This window comes from Gracilinanus agilis, chromosome 1 (genome assembly GCF_016433145.1).
Source record: "Gracilinanus agilis isolate LMUSP501 chromosome 1, AgileGrace, whole genome shotgun sequence".
NCBI classification, from domain to species: domain Eukaryota; kingdom Metazoa; phylum Chordata; class Mammalia; order Didelphimorphia; family Didelphidae; genus Gracilinanus; species Gracilinanus agilis.
In genome coordinates this window covers 162668042-162691346 of record NC_058130.1, presented here as the reverse complement: position 1 = coordinate 162691346, position 23305 = coordinate 162668042, and the positions used below count along the sequence as shown (strand labels likewise).

Here is a 23305-nt window from a genome sequence, read left to right as displayed (position 1 = left end):
AGGTCTGACTCTCTATCCATTTAGCCACCTAGCTGCTGCAGGGATGTGGTTTCTATTAAGTAATTATAGAGCAGGGAGAAAGACTCTTACACAGTCTCAAAGCTCTATACACACATCAGTGTTAGCACAGCAATGCCAATCCATGGAATATCATCTAGTCTAGAGCAGTGATAGCAAACCTTTTAGAAATGGAGTGCCAGGCCCTGCCCCCCACCACCCCCAGAGACAGCATGCCGTGCCCCTCCCTCCTACCAAGTGCCAGGTGTACCCTGCCTCACCTGTTATTCCACACAGGGGAGTGAGGAAGCTGGGTGGAGGGGCAGGTGAATTGAGGAATGTCCTCAGCCAGTGTAGAGAGAGGGAGGGGAATGGCCCAAGCACTCTGTTCCCCTCCAGCTCTCCTGCCTGTGAACTGTCTACCTTACCCACTATGCACTCCCATTGGGCTGAGGGGCAGAGGGATGGGGGATGTGAAAAAAAAATGTCCTCAGATGCAGTGGAGAAGAGATGGGGAGCAGCTCCACCTGAGTCCCTCTGCCTTTCCAGTAATGAACTGGGGGTGGGGGGTGGGGGTGCTCTGTATGCTGTTTTCAGCACCTGTGCCATAAGTTTGCCATCACTGATCTAGAGGGAAGGATTTTCTGATTACAAAGGGATGAAAAGATCTAGCCCTGGTAGCTACATTATAAAAACTGTCATTGTATTCAAAGAAGGAAAAGGAACCTCCCAATTTAGCCTCCTTGGGTCAGGCTTGCTATCTCTCCAGAAGGTGATTTAATTTTTTTCAGGATTTCTGCAGGGCCTGGTTTTTAATAAGAATGCAACTGTGACTAAGAAGAGATTAAAGTAAATATGCTTTCTGCTTACCTATTTCAACCCCTCTTCCCAGCTCTTCCCAACCCTAAAGAATTACCCCCTTTTTAGTTTACATCAGATAGCCTACATTTATGAAAGGGCCACTCCACAGGATGTGTTGGCTCTGGTGAGAAGATGTCAGATCCTTAGACTGTTGATATAAGGAAGAGTTTCCACTCGATGAACAAGGAGGCTTGAGAGCATTTGCCAAAGGGCACAGTACATCTCTTTGACAATTTTAAGAAGGTCCTGATAACAAGACACTGATAGGCTTGCTGACCCTGAACTAGATGTCCAGTAGACATCTTAAACTCAATATATCCAAAATAGATCTCATTATCTTTTCCCCCTAAATCTTCCCCCACCACCTCCTACTTTCTCTATTACTGTCCAGGGCAACCCTATCCTCCCAGTCCTTTGGATTCACAACCTAGAAGTCATCCTGGACTCCCTAACTCCCCTCTATCTCTCACCCTCCACAACCAAGTTATTGCCAAGGCCTGCAGATTTCATCTTTGCAACATCTTTCAAATATGACCCCTCCTCTCCTCTCTGGCACTGCTACCACTCTAGTGTGGGCCCTCATCACCTCATGCCTGGACTATTTCAATAACCTGCTAGTAGATCTGCTTTCCTCAAGTCTCTCCTCACTTCAATCCATCCTCCATCCACTAAAATAATTTTCCTAAAGATGAGATATCATGTTACCCCCTCAATTCCAATGGCTCCCTTTTGCCTACAAGATCAAATAGAAAATGCTCTGTTTGGCATTCAAAGCCCTTCATAACCTTTTTGATCTTGACAGCCATCTTTCATCATCTCCAGTGATACTGGCCTCCTGTTGTTCTCCAAACAAGACACTTCATTTCTTGGCTCCAGCCATTCTCTCTGGCTGTCCTCTATACCTGGAACACTCTCCTTCCTCTGTTCAGACTACTGAGTCTTCTCTTCACACAGGCTTCCTTTAAATCCCAACTAAAATCCCACCTTCCACAGAAAACCTTCCTCAACCCCTCTTAATTCTAGTGCCTTCTCTCTTTTGATTATTTCCTACTTATCCTATATATAGCTTGCTTTTGTTTTTGTGTTGTCTCCTCCATTAGATTATAAGCTCTTTGAAGTCAGGGACTGTCTTTTGCCTCTTTTTGTATCTCTAGCACTTAGTGTGATGCCTGGCACCTAATAAATGCTTAATAAAAGTATATTGATCAAAATGTTTTTTGATTATAGATCACTCACATTACTTCACTAACATCCTCTTAATCACTCTAGGAGATGGAGCAGTACAATTTATCATCACCATTGTATAAATGATGAAACTGAGGTTCCAGGGTGGTCATTAAGAGATCTCACCAAGTTTGAGTTAATAAGAGCTATAACAAGCACTTTTGATTCCAAGATCATGATTCTTTCTATTAAAAAAAATCATAGAATGCCAGGAATAGAGTTGGGAGGACTTGAGTTCAAATCTAATCTCAGATACTTCCTAGCTGTGTGACTCAGGACTAGTCACTTAATCCTGTTTGCCTAGTCTATGCCCTTCTGTCTTAGAGTTGTTACTAAGAGAGAAAGGACTAAATACAAATTAACATATTTAATAGTTATAGCTTTAATAGAAGACCTGAAATATAATTTTGAGACTTCCATGAAGGGAGTAAAGTGCATCTCAAAATATTTCCCCCAGTATGGTTAATATTCTTTTTCTAAGGGAAAGAAATCTTTCATGCTTCCACTAAAGAAATCTCAAGACCTAAAATGTCAATATACTTGAGAACTCGTTGACTTAAATTCTCACTAAAGGGAAAGTGAATAATATTATATTCCTTTTATTTTTCAAACTTTATGGAGAGAAAGAAAAGAAAGAGCAGGGGAAGGTGCTGGGCTGGTGTAACATGCCACTGAGGAAGTAAAAGGCTGAGTGAGAGGAAGGTGCAGAAGTGGAAGGTTAGGACAGGAATAGTCTTTACCCACTTAAGTTTTGTCCAGAGCCTACTTAAGTGGGGGTAGCTTAATGATACTCTCTTCCTTGATCCCTTTTATTCACAATATTCTTTTTTCCCCCATGTTTCCAAGATTCATTTTCCTTTCCTCCCCTTTTCTCTCCCCCCTCCCAGAGCCGACAAGCAATTCCACAGGGTTGGGACTTGATACCTATTTACATATTATTCGTTTTTGCTATAAAATGATATTTTAAAGCCTAAACCCCAAATCACATACCCATATATACATATGATAAGTATTTGCAATATTTTATGAGAGTTTAGACTTAAGGTTTTTAGATGAAGGCCCTTAAGACTACTTATTGCTCACTGAGTAAGAGTAGGCTAGCAGAGTTTTACCCCAGGTAGGAAATTTAGGGAGGGCCAAGAGAAATTACCCGGGACAAGTTATTTAATCCTATTTGCCTCAATTTCTTCATCTATAAAAATGAGCTAGAGGAGGAAATGGCAAACCATTCCATCATCTTTGCCAAGAAATCCCCAGATGGGATCACAAACAACAACAGAAGAAAACTAACCAGGAGAATAACTCCCCAGTTAACTGCTTTATGTCCCCAGAAGCTGCTTTGAACCCAAGGTATGCTTCCTCCATCACACCTCTCCCTTGCATCTGTCTAGGAATCTAGAAAGCATAGACCATATCCTCAATGTCCTGTTCTCCCTCTTCCCTCCTCAGTTCTTCCACCTGATCTTCTCCCTTCCCACCCACTCCCACCCCCACCCCCATGGAAGGTGCTGGCCTTCTCCTAGAGAGAAAAATCTCTCAGATCAAAAATTTAGACGGTCCACCCAGCACCCTCGCAAGCTTCCTCCCAACCCATTCACTCCTGTGTGTCCCCTGCCCAAGGTATACTCTAGTTCCCAACTGCCACACTCCAGACAAGGTTTCTTGCTATTTGTCCCAGGTACAAAGTTGCTTAGCATATGACTGTGTCTCATTAAACATAATTTTAAAAAAAATGTTGATTTGGGAAGAGGAGATTCATTCCTACTCATGGTCAGTGCTAAGTGAAAATGGGAGGAAGGATTGGGAGGAAAACCCCAACTTTATTTTAAAGGTACATTGACTCATTATGTATTCAAATCATCATATATCTTTCATCCGTGAGTCTTAAAGGGGATTTAAAATCCATTCTTTATCCACATGTATCAACATGATACTGATTCTTACATTTAGCCTTCTTCTCCCAGTTCAGTATCTTTATCAGAAGTACATGAAAGCACGGATGGTTATACCTATTTTGCAGATTCAAAACCTTGCTTAAATTTGTTCAAGGTCAGACAGGAAATAAATGATAGTATTAGAAAACAGATTGTTGTAGTCATTGCAATCCATTTTTGGCTTGGCAGGGGTAGGAATGGAAGCAGGAAAGACAGGAAGATGAAGGCTAAACAGGGATGTGATATTTTATAAAATCATGAAGGGTATGAAATACTCGGTGCCACCAACTCTACTGATTTCCCTATCAATAACAACTACTCGACATCACCTGGCATTGTGTGTGTTCCGTGTCTCTGCAATGTACTTATTAAATAATATTTTATATTAGTTAGTTATCCCTGTTGGTGTCATCTTCTACAAGATTGGAACCTCCATGTGAATAGGGATAGTGTCTTATCTAAATTCTATCTTTTCCAGGGCAATATGGATGTGAATGAATTATACAAAAGATTTATTTTCTGAACCCTAGAAACCCTAAAACTACAGTGGCTGAGACTCTTCAATCTTCAAAAGGCTAAATTTAGAACAAATAATCACATGTTTCCATATCTTTTTTAGTATCCAAAACAATCTTTTGAAGGAAGAAGTACAGGGTATTGTTCCCATCTGGCAGTAAAGAAGCTGAGTTTTTTTTAAGGGTTAAGTGTTATGTCAGAAGAACAAACCAGGATTACTTCTTGTTCTTTAGGAATTTATAATCTAAGGTGAGCAAGGGACATAAAGTGATTCCACCCTTCTAGTCAGAGTCAAAGCCTCAGTCATCTTGGATGGATAGTGGATAGAACACGGGTCCATTCAGTCAGGAAGACCAAGTTCAAATCTGGCCTTAGACTCTTTCTAACTGTGTAGCCCTGGGCAAGTCACAACCTCTATTTAGCTCACTTTTTAAAATTTTTATTTCTTCCTAATTCTTTTTTAAAGTTTTGAGTTCCAAATTCTCTCTACCTCACTTTCTTCAACTGTAAAATGGATATAATAATAGTATCTACTATATAACATAGATAGAATAACCTGTCAACTCCAATGTGGGGAGAAGTGAGGCTTCAGAAAACTAATGTGGAAATTTGTTTTTACATGTAATAGGTAAAAAAATGTATACAATTGAAAAAAATATTTGCAAAAGAACTTAACACAGTACCTGGCACAAATTAGGTACTATTAGTGTATATTTCCTTTCCTTTCCTCCCCTTCTACATCCTTATGATTAGAAGGATCTCCAATAATCAATAACTCAAAAGTGTTGACTCTGGGCAACTAGGAACATGAAGCTATGTTTCTTGAACATGACAAAGTCAGGAAGAGGATCTTGGTTTAACAAAAGATTTCCAGTTCCTTTTGCGATGTTGAATGTGATTTGTTGGTGGGAGGGAATTTCCAAGTAGACAAGTCCTGAGGGTAGCTGGAAATTAGTCAGTCAACAAACATTTATTAAACTCTACCTTTTTCTCTGGCAATTTGGGAGTAGTGTTCAAGAGAAAAATAAGAGCTGAAGACAAATATTTGGATCTCATCTGCCTAGAGATGATGATTACATAGACATGGGAGTGGATGAGGAGTGAAAGGAAGAAAAGGATAAGGACAGAATTAAGAAACAAATGAAGAATAAAGTTGGAGTGCCAATACTATTGTTATAAATGTTTTATTTTTATGTTTTCGTTACTCACAGATAGCAAATACATATAACGTTAACCTCATGCAATATTATATATGACTACACTTTGCATGTATTTATTGCTCTTGGCAAGACATTGCTTTACCAAAAAGTAACTGGGAACCATAGAAAATTTCTAAAACAGATAACACAGGGGCCATAAGAAATGATGAATGATTTGATTTCAGAAAAACCTAGACTTCTACGAACAGATGCAAAGTAAAATAAACAGAACCAAAACACTGTACATAGAAACATCAATATTGTATTTAACTATTATCAACACAGCAAGAAACCAAGACAACGAAAGACTCATGAAGAAAAAGGGTATCCAGCACCATAGAAGGAACTGATGGCATCAGAAGGCAGATCAAAGTATAACATTTTCCACTTTATTTTCTTTAAAAGTTTTTTTCTTGAATATGCAATATTTTTTCTCTCAAAACATGACAAATATGGAAATATGTATTGCATGTTAGTACATGTAGAACTTTTGTCATATGGTTTGCCCCCTCAAGAAGAGGGAAGGAAAAGAGAGAGAATCTGGATTGCAAAGTGTCAGAAAATGAATGTTAAAATTTGTTTCTGTATGCAATTAGGGGAAAATAAAATAATTTAAAATCACAGATAAATTGATCTTCCTTAAGCAAAGAGAATTTCCAGGGTATCATAAATTTTCTATACTGAAATGAAAAAAAAAAAAAGTTTCATGAACTTGTTTCTTTAGCCCCCAGAATCCAGAAACTGGCACTTCCATGGTGCTTGTTACAAAAGCAAATGCATTTTTTTAAAAAAAAAGCAACAATAGATCCACAGTTTTCAAATACAATTCCCTTTTAAATTTTTATTATGCATTTGAAAGTCTTCACTATATTTGATGTGTGTTAAGCACAGAATAAAAATGATAAATGTAATAAGAGAAAAAGCAAATGAAAACAAGAAAAAAAAGGGAAAATAAAAAGGGATTCCAAATGTTTTATTCATGTGTTTTGGGGTTAGAAACTTAGTCCCTAGAAGAAGGATGAGATTGCAAGCTTATAACCCAGGGTCTATAAACTTACTTTTTTTGTTTTAATGTCATAATTTCAATTTTATTTCCTGCATGCAATTAAAACTGCAATTCTGAGGAGTCCTTTGGCTTCATCACACATGCAAGGTATAATCATACATCAAACTGCTTGAAATCAAGCAATACATGTATTTGCTATCTGTAAATGATAAAAGCATAAAAATGTTGTATTTTTTCACCCAAAAAGTTAATAATCCATGGAATAGAGAGAGAAAAAAAACCAAGGTTCCTAAAGGCAAAAGCCAGGAATGGATGTACCTAGAATTCAAACGTGAAAATGCCTAGATTAGATCATCTCTATGGTACCTTATGGGCAGCTATACGGCACAATAGATAGAATATCAGGATTGAAGTCAGAAGGACCTGAATTCAAATTTGACTTCAGATATTTATTAGCTGTGTGACCCAGGGCAAGTCACTTAACCCTGTTTGCCTCAATTTCCTCATCTGTCAAATGAGCTGAAGAAGGAAATGGCAAAACCCTACTCTAGTATCTTTGCCAAGAAAACACCAAGAGAGATCATGAAGAGTTGTCCATGACTGAAAAAACTAAACAATAAAAAAATCTTACAGCACTACATCCTATGATCCTCCCATGACAGAAAGAGAAGCTAAAAGCAGTAGCTTAATCTGAAATTTGGAAGTTATATTGACCAGGAAAATCAAGGCTTAGAGCTTAGTTTTTTGTGTGTGTGTCCCAATACTTTAGCAGTCTAAAGTCTATATATATATACCTTCTCAGAATAATAGTTTTGGATATATTCAGTGAGGTTCATAAGATTACAAAAGAAATGAAAAGTTAGTAAAATTAAAGATGCAATTACAGCAAAGGAAAGTAATGTTGGAGGGGGTGTGGCAAAATTGGGACACTAATGCATTGCTGGTGGAGTTATGAATTGGTCCAACCATTCTGGAAGGCAATTTGGAATCATGCCCAAAGGGCTTTAAAAGACAGCCTGCTCTTTGATCCAGCCATACCACTGCTAGGTTTCTACCCTAAAGTGATAATAAGGAAAAATATTTATTTTTTTATTTATATTTATTATTTATAGCTGCGCTCTTTGTGGTGACAAAAAAAAATTGGAAAATGAGGGGGTATTAATCAATTAGGGAATGGCTGAACAAGTTGTGGTATCTGCTGGTGATGGAATACTATTGTGCTAATAGGAATAATGAACTGGAGGAATTCCATGTAAACTGGAAAGAACTCCAGGAATTGAAGCAGAGCGAAAGGAGCAGAACCAGGAGAACATTGTACACAGAGACTGATATACTGTGGTACAATCGAATGTAATGGACTTCTCTACTAGCAGCAATGAATGACTCAGGACAATTCTGAGGGACTTATGAGAAAGAACACTATCCACATCCAGAGAAAAAACTGTGGGAGGTTTTTTTTTTTTTTTTTTTTTTGGGGGGGGGTGGTTCTTGAAACAGAAAAAAAAATATAAACACATGGTTTGATGGGGGTATGATTGGGGATGTAGATTTTAACTGATCATTCTATTGCAAATAATAATAATATGGAAATAGATTTTGAACAATGATACATGTAAAACCCAATAGAATTGCTCATCAGCTCCAGAATGGAGAGGGAGAGTGTAATGGAAAGAACATGAATCATGTAACCATAGAAAAATATTCTAAATTAATTAATTAAATTAAAAATTTTTAAGGTGCAGGTTTTTTTTCCTCATCCAAGTACATAGACCTATCTTGGTTCATGAATCTCAAGTCTGATGGACTAAAAGGAGAATGACAAATAGGGATTGTTTTAAATGAACATTGTGAAAAGACTCTTCTAATTTGTATCCCTCAAATCCTTCACGTTTTAGTAAAAACTTAGTTGTACACCTGAACTGTCTATATGCTAGACTGCACTAAGGAAACAGAAAGACCAGAGAAATTAGATAGGACATCCCTGTACAAGTCAAAGTAGGATAGATAAAAAGAGACTAAGGCAGCTAGGTGGCCCAGTGGATAAATCACTGTGCTTGGACTCAGGAAGACTTATCTTCATGAGTTCAAATATGGCCTCTGATACTTACTACCTGTGTGACCTTAGGCAAATCACTTAACCGTGTTTGCCTCAGTTTTCTCACCTGTAAAATGATTTCAAGAAAGAAATGGCAAACCACTCCATTGTTTTTGCCAAGAAAACCCAAAATGGGGCTATGGAGAGGTGGGCACAATTGAAAGAACTGAACAACAAAAAGAAAACAAGACTGACAAGTTAAGCAATTTGTTTGGCAACTCATGATACCAGCATCAGCATATTTTTTTAATGTAAGCAATAAAAATATTTACACCCTACTATACCACATGTGTAAGTGATTTTCTAAGCTGGATTTTGCTACATAGGACAGAAAACATCAGATAAACAGAGAAAAGTATGATGGAGTATTGCTTCTCAATTCAGGGAAAACTCATTATCATCTAGAAATTCAGCAAGAGTAGATGCCTAACCTAATAAACATGTGGCAGTAACTAGAGGCTGGCTATAGCTGGTACAGAGGATAGAGAATAAGGCTAAACTTTTATTGGCATAACAAACTTCTACCACCTCTCTAGACTGGCACTTTCTTTGCAACTTAGAGTCTTAAAGAGTTGTCTAGAGTTTTGAAACGTTAAGTAATTTGCCCAGATCTGCAGAGAGCCAGTACGTGTCAGAGGTAATACTTGAACTCATTTTTTTTCCTGCCTTGGAGGCTAGCTCTCTATCCACTATATATGCTGTGCAATCTTGCCAAATATAGGCTGTCACTCAATATAAAACGCTCCAATAAAATGAAATCTCTTTGAAAAGAAGGAAATATTTAGGCACCCAGTTAATAGTCATTTATTAAGCTCCTTCTGTATTCCAAATACTCTGCTAAGCACTGTGGATAAAAAAAGGGGCAAAAACACAGCCCCTGCCCTTCAAGTGTTCATTCCAACAGAGGGGTTTTATGTGCAAATCACTGAATACAAACAAGTTTTATACAGTATGAACAGAATATATCATTGAGAATACACTAGGGATGGAAGGTAGGGGAGAAGGCAAAGGGTTAAGGAAAAGCCTCCTGCAGAAGGTAAGATTTGAACTTAGTCTTGAAGCCAGGGAAGCTAGGAGTTGGAAATGAGGAGAGAAAGCATTCGAGGCCATGGAGAAATAGACATACACTTAAAATGTCAGTAACTGTAGGCCATATTTTGATTTGTATAAGAAAAATCATGTAATGCCATCTAAGATGTGGATAACCAAAAAGGATTTCATCTAGTCAAGATTAAGGAATTTAAGGGTTTTTTGACTTTTGCAGTGAGAATATTGATTTAGCAAAGAGCCTCCAGAGCTTCAGGGAGCTTTGTGGAAAGATGGGGACAAGCCTGAAAAAGATAAGTAGGTATAAAAGACTGATAAAGAAATGCAAATACATAAAGGAACTCAACTAGGCTAATCAAGTGATAACTATTGGGAGGCCCTCATAGAATCTGCTTTACAGAACAGGCAAGAATGATTTCGAATTAATATCAGTTGTTTGGATGCATGTGCTTTCAAGGGACTGAAGGATGCTTGGAAAGAGCTGTTCCATATTCCTTTGTCATCTTAAATGTATAGGAAGCCCCATTCGTTATACATGGCACCTACAGTAACTTCTAGCTGAGGTATGGGCAAAGGGGTGTTTTGTTTCATATATCTGGGTGCATAACCTAAAGTAGGGGGATCTAGTATCATGGATTCCTTTAGGCATCTGGTAAAGACTATGAACCTCTTCTCCAAATAATGTTTTTAAAGGCATCAGATAAAATATCTAGTGAAAGAAACTCATTACATGGAAAGGAAAGGCAATTATCAAAATATTAAAGTTCATTGATGATAGGTTAAGAATCTCTATAGATGTTCAACCTTGTAGAATGGGAATAATTATGCCTGAACTCAAGGTTGTAGTTTTTGTAGCTCTCAGTGGAAGCAGAGGACAGGAACAACTTTTTTTTTTTTTTTTTTTTAAACCCTTACCTTCCATCTTGGAGTCAATACTGTGTATTGGCTCCAAGGCAGAAGAGTGGTAAGGGTAGGCAATGGGGGTCAAGTGACTTGCTCAGGGTCACACAGCTGGGAAGTGTCTGAGGCCAGATTTGAACCTAGGACCTCCCGTCTCTAGGCCTGGCTCTCAATCCACTGAGCTACCCAGCTGCCCCAGGAACAACTTTTTACAAAAATTATCGCACTTGATCCTCACAACCCTAGGAAGGAGACATACTATTATTATCTCCATTTACAGTTAAGGAGATTGGATAAGACAGATGTCAAGTGACTTGCCCAGGATCATACAGCTAGCAAATTTCTGCGGCAGGATTTGAACTCATGTCTTCCTGTCTCCAGGTCTAGTGCTCTATCTAGCTGTTGCCATGACAATGAAGATATAACTGGTGGGAAATGAGGCAAGGGAGGCAGGTATTTGGGCTCATACTCCCTTGGGCACCATTTTGTCCACACCTTCAAGAGTAGGGGCCAGCTAGGTACAATCATAAGAGGAGGGTCTGCCATATTTACTGACTATGTGACTTTTGGCAAGTAAGTTCCTTTGAGGCTTCAGTTTGTTCAATTCAATTCAACAAATATTTTTTTAAACATCTCTTCTGTGTATAGGGCTCTGGGCTAGTTACTAGGAGTAAAAAGAAAAAGTGGAGTAATCTCTTTCCCCTAGAGTTCACATTATACTGGAGAACAGATAGTTAAGTGATTATGAGACAGTCTGAAGAGGAAAAAAACCTAACAAACTAAGAGGAGAATGATGGCATTGGGATTCTAAAGAACTGTTTCAGTTCTAAATCCTCTGAGCTACTGAAGATCCCTTCTAGATCTATGAAGTTAGAGAGCTGAGAGAAATTGAATGGATTTGTACATTCAAGCATAACAATCAAGGGGTCTTTTGGTTTAAAAGAGAAAGTGTGGGAGCTGTGTTTTTTGGGGGGTTTTTTGCCTTCCTTTTTATCCACAGTGCTTAGCAAAGTACCTGGAATACAGAAGGAGCTTAATAAATTCTAGGTTGATTCTAATCTGAGACTTAGTTTTTTTCTTAAAAAAAAAAAATTTAAACCCTTGCCTTCTGCCTCAGTATCAATGCCAAGTTTCAGTTCCAAGGCAGACGAGCAGGAAAGGCTAGGCAATTGGAGGTAAGTCATTTGTCCTCCAGGGTCACACAACTAGGTAGTATCTGAAGTCAAATTTGAACCCAGGACCTCCCATTTCAGAAACTGACATTCTATCCATTTAGCCACGTAGCTGACTCCACTTAGCTTCTTAAACTAGAAAAGCAGGATAAAATATTTGTGTTACCTCATATAACTATGGGAATTAGATGTGATAGCGTATGTAAATTCATAGTGAGAGTAAAATAAAGTAACAGCTAAGTGGTACCATGGATAGATGCCAAGACTGGAGTTAGGAGGACATGAGTTCAAATTTGATCTCAAACACTTAACTGTGTTAATGTGTTTAATTAATGTAATGTGTTGTCTTAATGTCATCCCGAGCAAGCCACTTAACCCTATTTGCCTCAGTCTTTTCATCTATAAAAAGAGCTGAAGGAGGAAATGGCAAACCATTTTTTTGCTAAGAAAACACTCAACTGGATCATGACTAAGACATGACAGAAAAACAACTCAATAACTATAACAAAAAGGCAGAGATAGAGCCTGGACCTGGGACTTCATTGGCATAGAAAACTCCTAGGTGAGAAAAGTCTCTCTCCCAATGCAGGAGAGGCACCTTCTCTAAAATTATAGTTTCAGAATGTTGCATGGATCACTGAGAAGTTAAATGACTTGCTTCACAGTCAAATGTCAGTGGGATCAGAACCCAGCTCTTCCTAGCTTCAAGCCAGCTCTCTAATCTCTACTAAATGTTGTCTCTTATCCATGTAAGCTAATAGTATTATAATCAGACTAGACCATGGATCATGTTTTGAGTTTCTGAAGGATGAGAGAAGCTTTTCATTAGTAAGAGTTGAGAGATACTCAGTGAGGTAGTGATGAGTCAGGGTCAAGGGGGAGATTTTATAAGGATACTATTAGAGGGTGGGTAAAGGGGAGGAAGGAGCATAGAAATATTCATAGCACTAGACAATGATTCCCAAAGTGGGTGCTACCACCCCCTGGTGGGTGCTGCAGTGATCCAGGAGGGCGGTGATGCCCACAGGTGCATTTATCTTTCCTATTAATTGCTATTAAAATTTTTTTAAATTAATTTCCAAGGGGCTAAGTAATATTTTTTCTGGAAAGGGGGCAGTAGGCCAAAAAAGTTTGGGAACCATTGCACTAGAGACTGAAAGTCTTAACCTCTAATCCAATTTCATTATTTAACAGGAAAAATTATGATTAGCATGGTTATGTATTATTTATTCCTAATGATTTGGATTTACTTAGGATCATGAAGTCAGAACTGGGCGAGCCCTTAGCAACTAACCCCCTAAATAGCAATCAACCCCCTAATTTCACTAGTGAAGAAACTGAGGCTTACTCAAGATAACAAAAATTTTACTAAATGGCAGAGCTAGGGTTTGCATTCAGGTGCTTTTTTCTTTAAATCCATCATTCTTTCCACTGTACTAACTTCTTCATCATTAATGATAGAAATGGGAGAGAGGGGCAGCTAGGTGGCTTAATGGATTGAGAGCCAGATCTAGAGACAGGAGGTCCTGGGTTCGAATCTGACCTCAGACACTTCCTAGCTGTGGGTCACCTAGACAAATTGTTTAACCCCCATTGCCTAGCCCTTACTGCTCTTCTGCCTTGGAACCAATACACGGTATTGATTCTTAGACAGAAGGTAAAGAGTTTTAGAAAAAAATGACAGAAATTTGACCTAAGGAAGTTTGATGGAGAGCCAAGGCATACATGGAATTCTAATGACTACTGACTGTCAGAGAGAGCAGGCTGTCCTTGTTCCCTGAACATTAAACAGAAACTGGAAGCAATAAAAGGAATGATTTCCATCTCCCTGAATTTTCTGGGAACTCTATTTCCTCTCAGGCACTTGCTGCTTCTTCCTAGGTCAAAAGTTAATGGTGACTGATCACTTTTGTAGGCTACCCTTATCCAAGCAGATATATGGTATCTCAGTATAGAGTTCTAAGTTTGCCTCTCCAGCTTTATAGGCAGCTAGAGTGGATAGAGTAGCAGGCCTGAAATCAGGAAGACTCTTCTTCTCAAGTTCAAATCCAGTCTCGGACACTTTGTAGCTGTGTGACTCTGGGAAAGACCGTATTTATCTTGGTTTCTTCATCTGTCACATGAGTTCGAGAAGGAAAGAGCAAACCTCTCTATTATCTTTGCCAAGAAAACCCCAACTGGGGTCACAAAGAGTTGGACACGATTGAACAACAACAATGACTTTATAAGCTTCTGGTTCTTTTCTGAACTTCTATGGCAAATTGACCTCCCTCAGAGGGAGGAGGGCCCACTATAGCACTAATCTGCACTCTTCTAAGCCAATATACCCTTTAGGACTGTTCTTCTATTGATTTACAACAATAAAACATGAAAATGCAGCACAAAACCTGTATTCATCACCTATTGTGAACAGAGCACTTTGTGTTAGGGACTAGAGGAGGTGCCTGTGGTAGATTAGGCACAGTTCCTGTGCTGGGTGAAAGAATGAGAATTTGTTAAGTTACCTGCAATGGACCACACGTTCTGTTGGGCATGAGAGATGCAAAGACAACATGGAGAAGTTTCTGCTGTCATCCATGGAGCTTACTGGGGGAGAAAAGGTCACCAACCAATAACTCATATACAATATTACATAAATGCATTAGCCATGCACAAAACAAAGTAGAGCCATAGGGAGAAGGAAGTTACTGATGAGAAGGATCAGGGAAAGTCTCCTGGAGATGGTGTTATCTGAGTTGGGCTCTGAACAATAGGTAGACATTTCATAGAAAAAGGAGAAGGAGGTGATTCTTTGCATGAGCAAAGGCAAGGAGGTGAGATAGCTTAGGTTGTGTTGACTGAAGCATAGAGGAAACGAGGGACTGTGAGATGACTAGAAATGTAGAGTGATACAATATCATATAGGGCTTTGAGTGCCATATTTGATTAAGCAATAGGAAATTCTGAAGATTTGGGGGTGGGGGTGGCGGGGAAGAGACAAAACCAGATCCAGACCCCTTTAAAGCTCACACTTCATCACCACCCAGTCGCTTCCTTAGCCTCTTACACAACTGGCTTTTGTTACCACCATATTGCTAAAAACTGATCTCGGAATTTACCAACTTCTGTTTAGTCATATTCAACAAAATGCTATTAATCTCATCTTCCTTAACCAGCCGTGACATGTTAGTATTTCTTTTATTTTTGATATTTCTTCTTTCATTTCTTTTTTTTAGAACATACATCATCCTTGTTTGCCCCACCTTTCAACATCCCTGGTTTCCTTCACTGGCCCATCTACCTGATCCCTTAAAAGACCAACGTTCAATGTTTGCTCTGCCCTTTATCCTCTTCTTTCCCTATTACCTTTTCTCCCTTAGCAATCTCTGTAACATTCTTTTGGGGAAGAAAACATGTGTGTGTGTGTGTGTGTGTGTGTGTATGCACACACATATATGTATATATACACATATATACATGTAATTATATACACAAAATATATTTGTATATATTGGAAGAGGCACGGAGGCTGGAGAGGGTGTTGTCATGTATTAGTAACTATAAGATGGCCAATTTGGCTAGACCAGTTAATGTCAAACTCAAATAGACACAACTAAAATATATATAAAGATTCCTTCTAGTCACATATTGATTTAGACAACCATAAATTAACATTGTCTATATTGTATTAAATTTTTATTTTGTAAACATTTCTCGATTACCTTTTGGAAATATTTTATTGGTCTTTTCTATTTCTTACATCATCACGGTATCTCATCTAATTAGCACTGCCCCTCCCCTCCCAAAAGTCATACTCCCAATTACATTTTTTTTTAAACCCTTAACTTCTGTGTATTGGCTCCAAGGCAGAAGAGTGGTAAGGGTGGGCAATGGGGGTCAAGTGACTTGCCCAGGGTCACACAGCTGGGAAGTGTCTGAGCCAGACTTGAAGCTAGGACCTCCCATCTCTAGGCCTGACTCTCAATCTATTGAACTACCCAGCTGCCCCTCCCAATTACATTTTAATGTTTTGGCTATACCTTTGGGTGAGACTAAAAAAGGTGTGAACTCTGCTACAGGCTAGAGGTACTATATAAAAGAGTCTGCCTTTAAATAACACTCTGCCAAGGTAGTACCATCTGGTGCCAGTCGCTAGACCACTGAATGGAGAGAAATTATGTCAAAGATTACTAATAAGGAATAGTTCACTGTGTCATCTCCTAAGAGCTTCTTGAGGTGACAGCTGTGAAGTAAAAAGCAAAGTGGGATAAACTAAAGATCTAGGGAAGGAAACAAGCAGTTTGAGCAACTCTAGGGACACTTTTCTTGGATAGATGTCCACCTCACATACTATGAGGTACACATATATTTGCATGAGATTATAGTGTTAAATGACTGATATTGCATAGGCCTATTGGGCTACTTGCAGATAAGTGCCATTATTTTCTCTGGGCATTGATATAATCCTTATATGTTTTCTTAGTTAATAAATAAAATTGTTCCTATTTTGAGCCTTGGGAGCCTTTGTGCTTCTAAGAGGAGCTGGTTGTCATACCTCATATGTATTACAAAGTGTCAGATGTAAACATTAAATGCTGAAGTTTCCAAGGCATTTGGGTGGCAGCAATAAGAGAGAAGTCTCCCAAAGTATTTAAAGGTGATGTATATCAGGCAGGAGCCTCTGGCACAAAGTTACATATCTGCACAATAACCAGTGCCATATCACTAAAATTGCACGATGTGGTACAATGGAAAGGTCATCGGTTTCAGAGTCCTGGGTTCAAATTGTTGACTAAGTAGTATTTGCATGACCTTGGGCAAATCATTGTACATTGGTGGGCTTCAGTTTGCTTATCCATGAAATAAAAGCATTGAATGGCCCACATAACTTCTTCAAAGTGCATGCTGTACCAACCAAATCACAATGTTTTTCATTGCTGCATCTTCTTCCATTCCCAAGATGAAAATAATAACTCATTTATATATAGCACCTGAAAGTCTGAAAAGTACTTTCTTTTCCTCATAACAACTCTGAGGTAGGTAGCAAAAATGAAATGTTATGGCTAGAAAGCTTATGGTAATGAATACTTGAATAAAGCAGTTTTCTTTTTTAAACATTCTCTTATACTTTCTTTCATTTATAAAAATAATGTTGCATAAAATACCAAGAAAGAATAGTGTTATATAATAATTAAGGGCTAGCCTTACTTAGAGTTAAGAAGACCTGAGTTCAAATCCTCAGGATACAACCTTAGTTTTTTCACCCTCCCTTCATATGTCCAATCACTTACCAAATCTTGTCAATTCTACTTTACCTGCCCTCTTCCTCACAATCACACTCCCCCCACTGCAGTTCAGAACTATATCACTTCTTGCTTAGACTATCCCCAAAGCCTCCAACTTGGTCTCTCTGCCTCAGGTCTCTCTCTACCCTAATTTATCCTCATACAACTGACTACAGTGATTTTCTTATAGTTCAGATGTGACCTCAACAAACTCCAATGGCTCCCTATTACCTCCAGAATCAAGGGTTAAGCTATTTGACTTGACATTAAAGCATTTCCCAATGTAACCTTTAGTACTGTGTTGGCAAACCTTTTAGAGATGGAGTTCTGGGTCCCACCCCCCAGACCGAGTGCTGTGCCCCCCACCTTACCCTTGACAGGGGAGGGAGAAAGTGCTCCCATTGGGCTGCTGGGCGGAGGGAATGGGTGAAGTGAGGAATGTCTTCAGTGAGTATAGAAAATAGGGGAGTGACCTGAGTGCTACCCTTCCCTCCAGCTCTGCAGCCTGTGAGCTGCCTCACTTACACCCTGTATACTCCCATTGGGCTGCTGAGCAGAGGGGCAAGTGAAATGAAAAAAATGTTTGGTGTGGTGGAGAGGGGGAGGGAGCAGCTCCACCCAAGCCCCTCTGCCTTTCCAGTAATGGCGGGGAGGGTCGCCCACATGCCCACAGGGAGTCCCCTGTGTGCCATCTTTGGCACCTATGCCATAGGTTCACCATCACTGACATAGTACATACTAATCAGAGATTTTTCAGACAAACTAGTGTTCTTAATGTTCCTAGCATGCAATGTTCTATCTCTGTGGCTTTGCTACTAAGGTTTCCCCTCCCCTCCCCTTCTCTCAATAAAAAAATTACCTTGTATTTATTTTTTATGTAACTCGTGGATAGATTGATAAGATAGATATACATATATGTATGAATTTATTGTCTCTCTATGGTGAATGTAAGTTTTATGAGGGCAGGAACAGTTTCACATTTGTATTTGTATCATCAATACTTAGAGGAAAACCATGACTAGAGGAACCATCCCCTGGTGCACCTTCTAAGTGGCTCTTTCAATTTCGTGATAGTTGGAAAGTGGCTGATGATCATTTGGATCCCAAGTGCTCAATGTTATGTCTCCTCTGCTTTGTTCTTCCCACCTCCACCCTCCTACCCACCACATATATAGGTTCAGAGAAAGTATCTTCCTCTAGCTAATTGTCTTTCAGTGCCTAGACTGCTTGAATAAGTAGCCAGTTATTCAAATTACCCAGGACTACATATCTTACTCCCACCAGATAAGGAGGTGAGGGAAATAGAAAGAGTCCAACATCCCCAATGCCTGCCCAAGGTATCAGGAGAGATTTTAAATCCTCATTGTATTAATGTTCAGAGCAATTATTCAGTCCTTTTCAGTCTCCTCTGACATCTTGACCCCATTTGGAGTTTTCTTGGCAAAGATACTAAGTGGCTTGTCATTTCCTTCTCCAGTTCATTTGACAGATGAGGAAACTGAAGCAACTGAGTGACTTGCCCAAGGTCATATGTCTGATAAGTGTCTGAGGCCAGATTTGAACTCAGGAAGATGAGTCTTCCTAACTTTGGGCCAGGTACTCTATCCACCATACCACCCAGCAGCCCCCTTCAGTGCAATGATGGATGGTTAGATGGATAGTCATATAACTATATATTATGTGCATATAGATATATATGACTATATATTATATATATTTAGTTCCTTGTGAGAGATAAAGGATAGATAGACATTCAGATAGAGAGCTTTCATTCATATGAAGATTTTATCTCACAAATTTTCCAATTGGAATTTTTGTCTATGAATTAAGTGGAATGTGGAATAGATGATGCCGAAATACTATCATTTTAACATGATAGACATCATTGACTACACTGAACTTAAAAGAAAAAGTCACATAACCTTTGATTTCCAGAAGTGTCAAATAAATGAATTTTCAAGCAAAACAACCCCGGATCAGATAATTGGATAAGGATCAAGCATGTATGTTTTTTTTCTCATTATTTAAATCCACTTCCCTCAACCCATTCATACCACAAATTTATTGGCTAAACATTTAAAACTGAAAGGGACCTTAAGCCTATCATTTAGTCCAAACCCCTCATTTTATAGATAAGGAAACTGAGACACAGGAAGATAACTTAAAGCAAAAGAACTATAACAGAGTCCCTGTTTTCTATACAATTCTCTTTCTGGCCTTTGTGGAAAGTTTATGTTTGTTCATTTTATAGTTCATAACAAAATATTGCTTTAAAAAGAAAATACCCTTTTGGGGATTCCCCATAAAACCACGGAAGCCTTTAACAATTCTTGACAGTCTTTAATCCTAACCTTGCTATAGTCAGTTCCCCATTTCATTGTCTCTTTATCTACACAAATACCCTAGACTTAAAAAGAATGTTTTGTAGTTAGCATTGTTATTCCGTGTGTCATCTAACTCTGCATGAAGAAGTCCATGAAGTTTTCTTGGCAAAGATACTAGAGTGGTTTGCCAGTCCCTTCTCAAATGTGTCCTCATTTTATAATTGAGAAACTGAGTCAAAATAGGGGCTAAGTGATTTTCCCAGGATAACAGCTAGTAATCTGAAAGCAGATTTGAACTCAGATCTTCCTAACTCAAAGCCCAGCATTCAATCTATAGCATGCACCAACTAGCTACCCCTTTTGTTAGCAGTTACTGCTGAAGATGGACTATCAGACTGACACAGATAGGATAATTAAAGGGGAAGGGAATGAGCATTCAAATAGGGCCTAATATGTGCCCAGAATCGTACAAATAATTTTACAAATGTCTCATTTGATACTCACAGCAACCCTGTGAAGTATGTGTTATTATTGTCCCCATTTTGCAGTTGAGGGACCTGAGGCAAATAGAGAAGAAATAACAAAGATAGTAAGTGTCTGAGACTGGATTTGAATTTATGATCTTCTTGACTCCAAGACCAGCATGCTATCCACTGTACTACTTAGCTACTCAGGGCTGAGATTTGAAACAAAGTCCTCTCTTTCCCAAGTTCGGTTTCCCTGACATCGAGCTACTTCATTTTAAGGGAATTCCCAGTTGATCAGCAGGAAGTCACAAAAAGTTGAAGAAAAGAAGTTCAGAACAAACAAAAGCTTCAGTGGTCTCCAACTGATAAATGGTCAGAGGGCAGAAACAGATCGTTCTCAGAGGAAGAAATTAAAATTATCTTTTGTTACATGAAAAAATTCTTCAAGTCACTATTGATTAGAGAAAATGCAATTTAAAATAACTCTTAGATACCACCTCACACCTTATCAGATTGAATAATATGATCAAAAAGAAAAATGATAAATGTTAGAGGACATGTGGGAAAACTGGCACATTGTTACACTGTTGGTAGACCTGTGAACTGAAAAAAAAACATTCTAGAGAGCAATATGGAACATCATTCAAAGGACCATAAAACTATGCATACCCTTTGACCTAGCAATAACACTACTGAGTCCATATCGCAACAAAATCAGAGAAAAGGGGGAAAGGGCCTATTTGTACAAAATATTATTTCAAAGATATTTTATTTTCCCAACTACATGTAATAATTTTCAACCTACATTTTCCATAATTTTGGGATCCAAATAGTCACCTTCCTTGCCTTCCCTCCTGGAAATGGTAAGCAATCTGATCAAGGTTATACATGTATTATCATAAAGTTGTGGTATGAATTGGTTGAATGAAGTGGATTTAAATACTGAGTAAAATTATTAAAATTACATACCTAATTATCATTACATATTGGTCATTGTAAAAGAATATTCATATAAAAGCAAAACCACAAAATAAAAACACAAATAAAGTGAAAAATAACATGGTTTGATCTGCATTCCAACTCTACCAGCTGTTTCCCTGGAGGTGAATTGCAGTTTTTTATCATAAATACTTCAGTGGCAGCTGGGTGCCTCAGTGGATCTAGAGCCAGGCCTAGAGATATAAGGTCCTGGGTTCAAATCTAGCCTCAGATACTTCCTAGCTGTGTGACCCTGGGGAAGTCACTTAACCCCCATTGCCTACCCTTTTTCATTCTTCTGCCTTGGAACCAATACACAGTATCGATTCTAAGACAGAGGGTAAGGTTTAAAAAAAAAAAAAGTCCTTCAGAATTGTCCTGGATCATTGTTTTGTTGAGAGTAGCCAAGTTTTTCACAATTGAACATTCCACAATATTACTATTACAGTGTACAATGTTCTCATGGTTCTGCTTATTTCACTCTGCATCAGTTTGTGTAGGCCTTTCCAGCTTTTTCTGAAATCATCCTGTTCATCATTATACAAAATATTATTGGTGAAATTGATTCTGAATATTATTTCCATGGTTCTGTTTACTTCACTTTGCATCCGTTCATATGTATTCCATTCTTATTCCATTCTCCTACCACAAGTTGCTCAGCTATTCCCCCCATCAATGGGCTCATCTGTGGTTTCCAGAACTTTGCGCTTCTAATGAGTGCCTCCAATATCTGGGTGTATGAAGGTCTATTCTTTCTTTGACCTTTGTGGGATGTAGAGCTCACTTTAAAGTGCTTTTTCAAATATCTTCATTTTCTTTCTGCTCTCTATGCTGAAATACTGAGTAGAGAACAAGTGAAGGAAGACACTAAGGAGGAAGAAATTAACTAGAACTGCTTTATACCGCCCTCCTAAATTAAAAAACTACTCTGAAGTATATAGATGTTGTGGTCGAATTGAGGCTGCCAACCTTCCTGTTAAATTCAAGTCTATTTCCTCTCCTAAAACAACAGGTGGATTAGTTGTGACCTCAGCAAAGGGGTGTGGTTTTTTTTTTTTTTTTGCAGGTATGTGAAACTTCAGATCAGACATACCTTTGAAGAATTAGGAATCAGAGCAAGTGTGAAGAACAAGCAGCTTTGAGGTGCTTCCCCGGAGCTGAATGAAATGGAGCTGAGGGAAACTAAACTCCAAATCAGCGGGGAAGATGGTTATTCCAATTTTGCTTTTGAGGTATGTGAGACCTTTTGATTTGGGTTTGGAGGTTAGGCTGCTGCTGTGGAGGCTGATGCTACTGCTTTAGCCACAGCCAACATGTCTGTTTGCTTTAACCTTGAGACTACAATCTTTCTGTCACTATATATACCATTTGGGTATTTGATGAGGTGCTTAAAAGATGAAACAATCAAGATGGGGTGGGGGAGGTTTGTTAAATCACTCTTTAAAAGGCCTAAAGCAAATTTCCTTTCCTCCTGAACTTTCTATTCTGTTGAAAAACCTGAAAAGTCTCTTTAACCTTAACCCTTAGGTCTCAAGTTCACTCCATCATTTAGTCAATCAGTCAACAAACATTTATGAAATGTTTGCTGTGGAGGATACATAGAATTATAAAAGACAGTCCTTATTTTCATGTTGTCTCTCCCATTAGACTGTAAGTTAGCAACAGAAAGAAGGCACTAGCATATAAGGAAGTTCAGAAAAGGCCTCTTTTGAAGATGAGATTTTAGCTGAAAGTCAAAGAAAGCCAAGAAAGCCAGGAGAGAGAAATAAGGAGGGAAAGAACTCCTGCAACAGCTGGCTGGCACAATGGATAGAGCACCAGACCTGGAGTCAGGAGGACCTGTGTACAAATCTGATCTCAGACACTTCCTAGCTATGTGATCTTGGGTAAATTACTTAATCTTGCCCTTACTTAAATTACTTAACCTTGTCTTAGAGTTGTTACTAAGACAGAAAACAAGTGTTTAGAGAAAGAAAGAAGAGGAGAGGAGAGGAGAAGAAAAAGGAAGGAAGGAAGGAAGGAAGGAAGGAAGGAAGGAAGAAAGGAAGGAAAAGAAAGAAGGAAAGAAAGAAGGAAAGAAAGCCTTTTTATTTATAAACTAAGACCCAGAAAGAAGAATGACTACCCTAAGGTTACATATTCTCTCTCTGCTCTAGACATGTTGAATGTCTAGACTTAGAGACAGGAAAACCTGGATTCAAGTCCTGCCTCCAATGTGTAATAACTAAGTGACCATGGTCTAGTTACTGCACTTTTCTTTGAGTTTCAGTTTCTTCCTCTTACAGTAGAATGTAAACTCCTTGAAGGAAGAGACTGTTTTG

The 23305-nt window shown here is 38.6% G+C and overlaps 1 protein-coding gene across 1 annotated transcript in view; it reads left to right on the top strand.

Moving 5' to 3' along the window:
- The window catches only part of SLC28A3 (solute carrier family 28 member 3), a 135447-nt gene that overhangs the window by 5629 nt on the left and 106513 nt on the right, over nt 1–23305 (top strand). Inside the window, exon 2 of the mRNA XM_044678073.1 lies at nt 22051–22216. Coding sequence (XP_044534008.1) covers nt 22151–22216 — 66 coding nt within the window. The 5' untranslated portion in view covers nt 22051–22150. The remainder of the gene's footprint in view (nt 1–22050; nt 22217–23305) is intronic.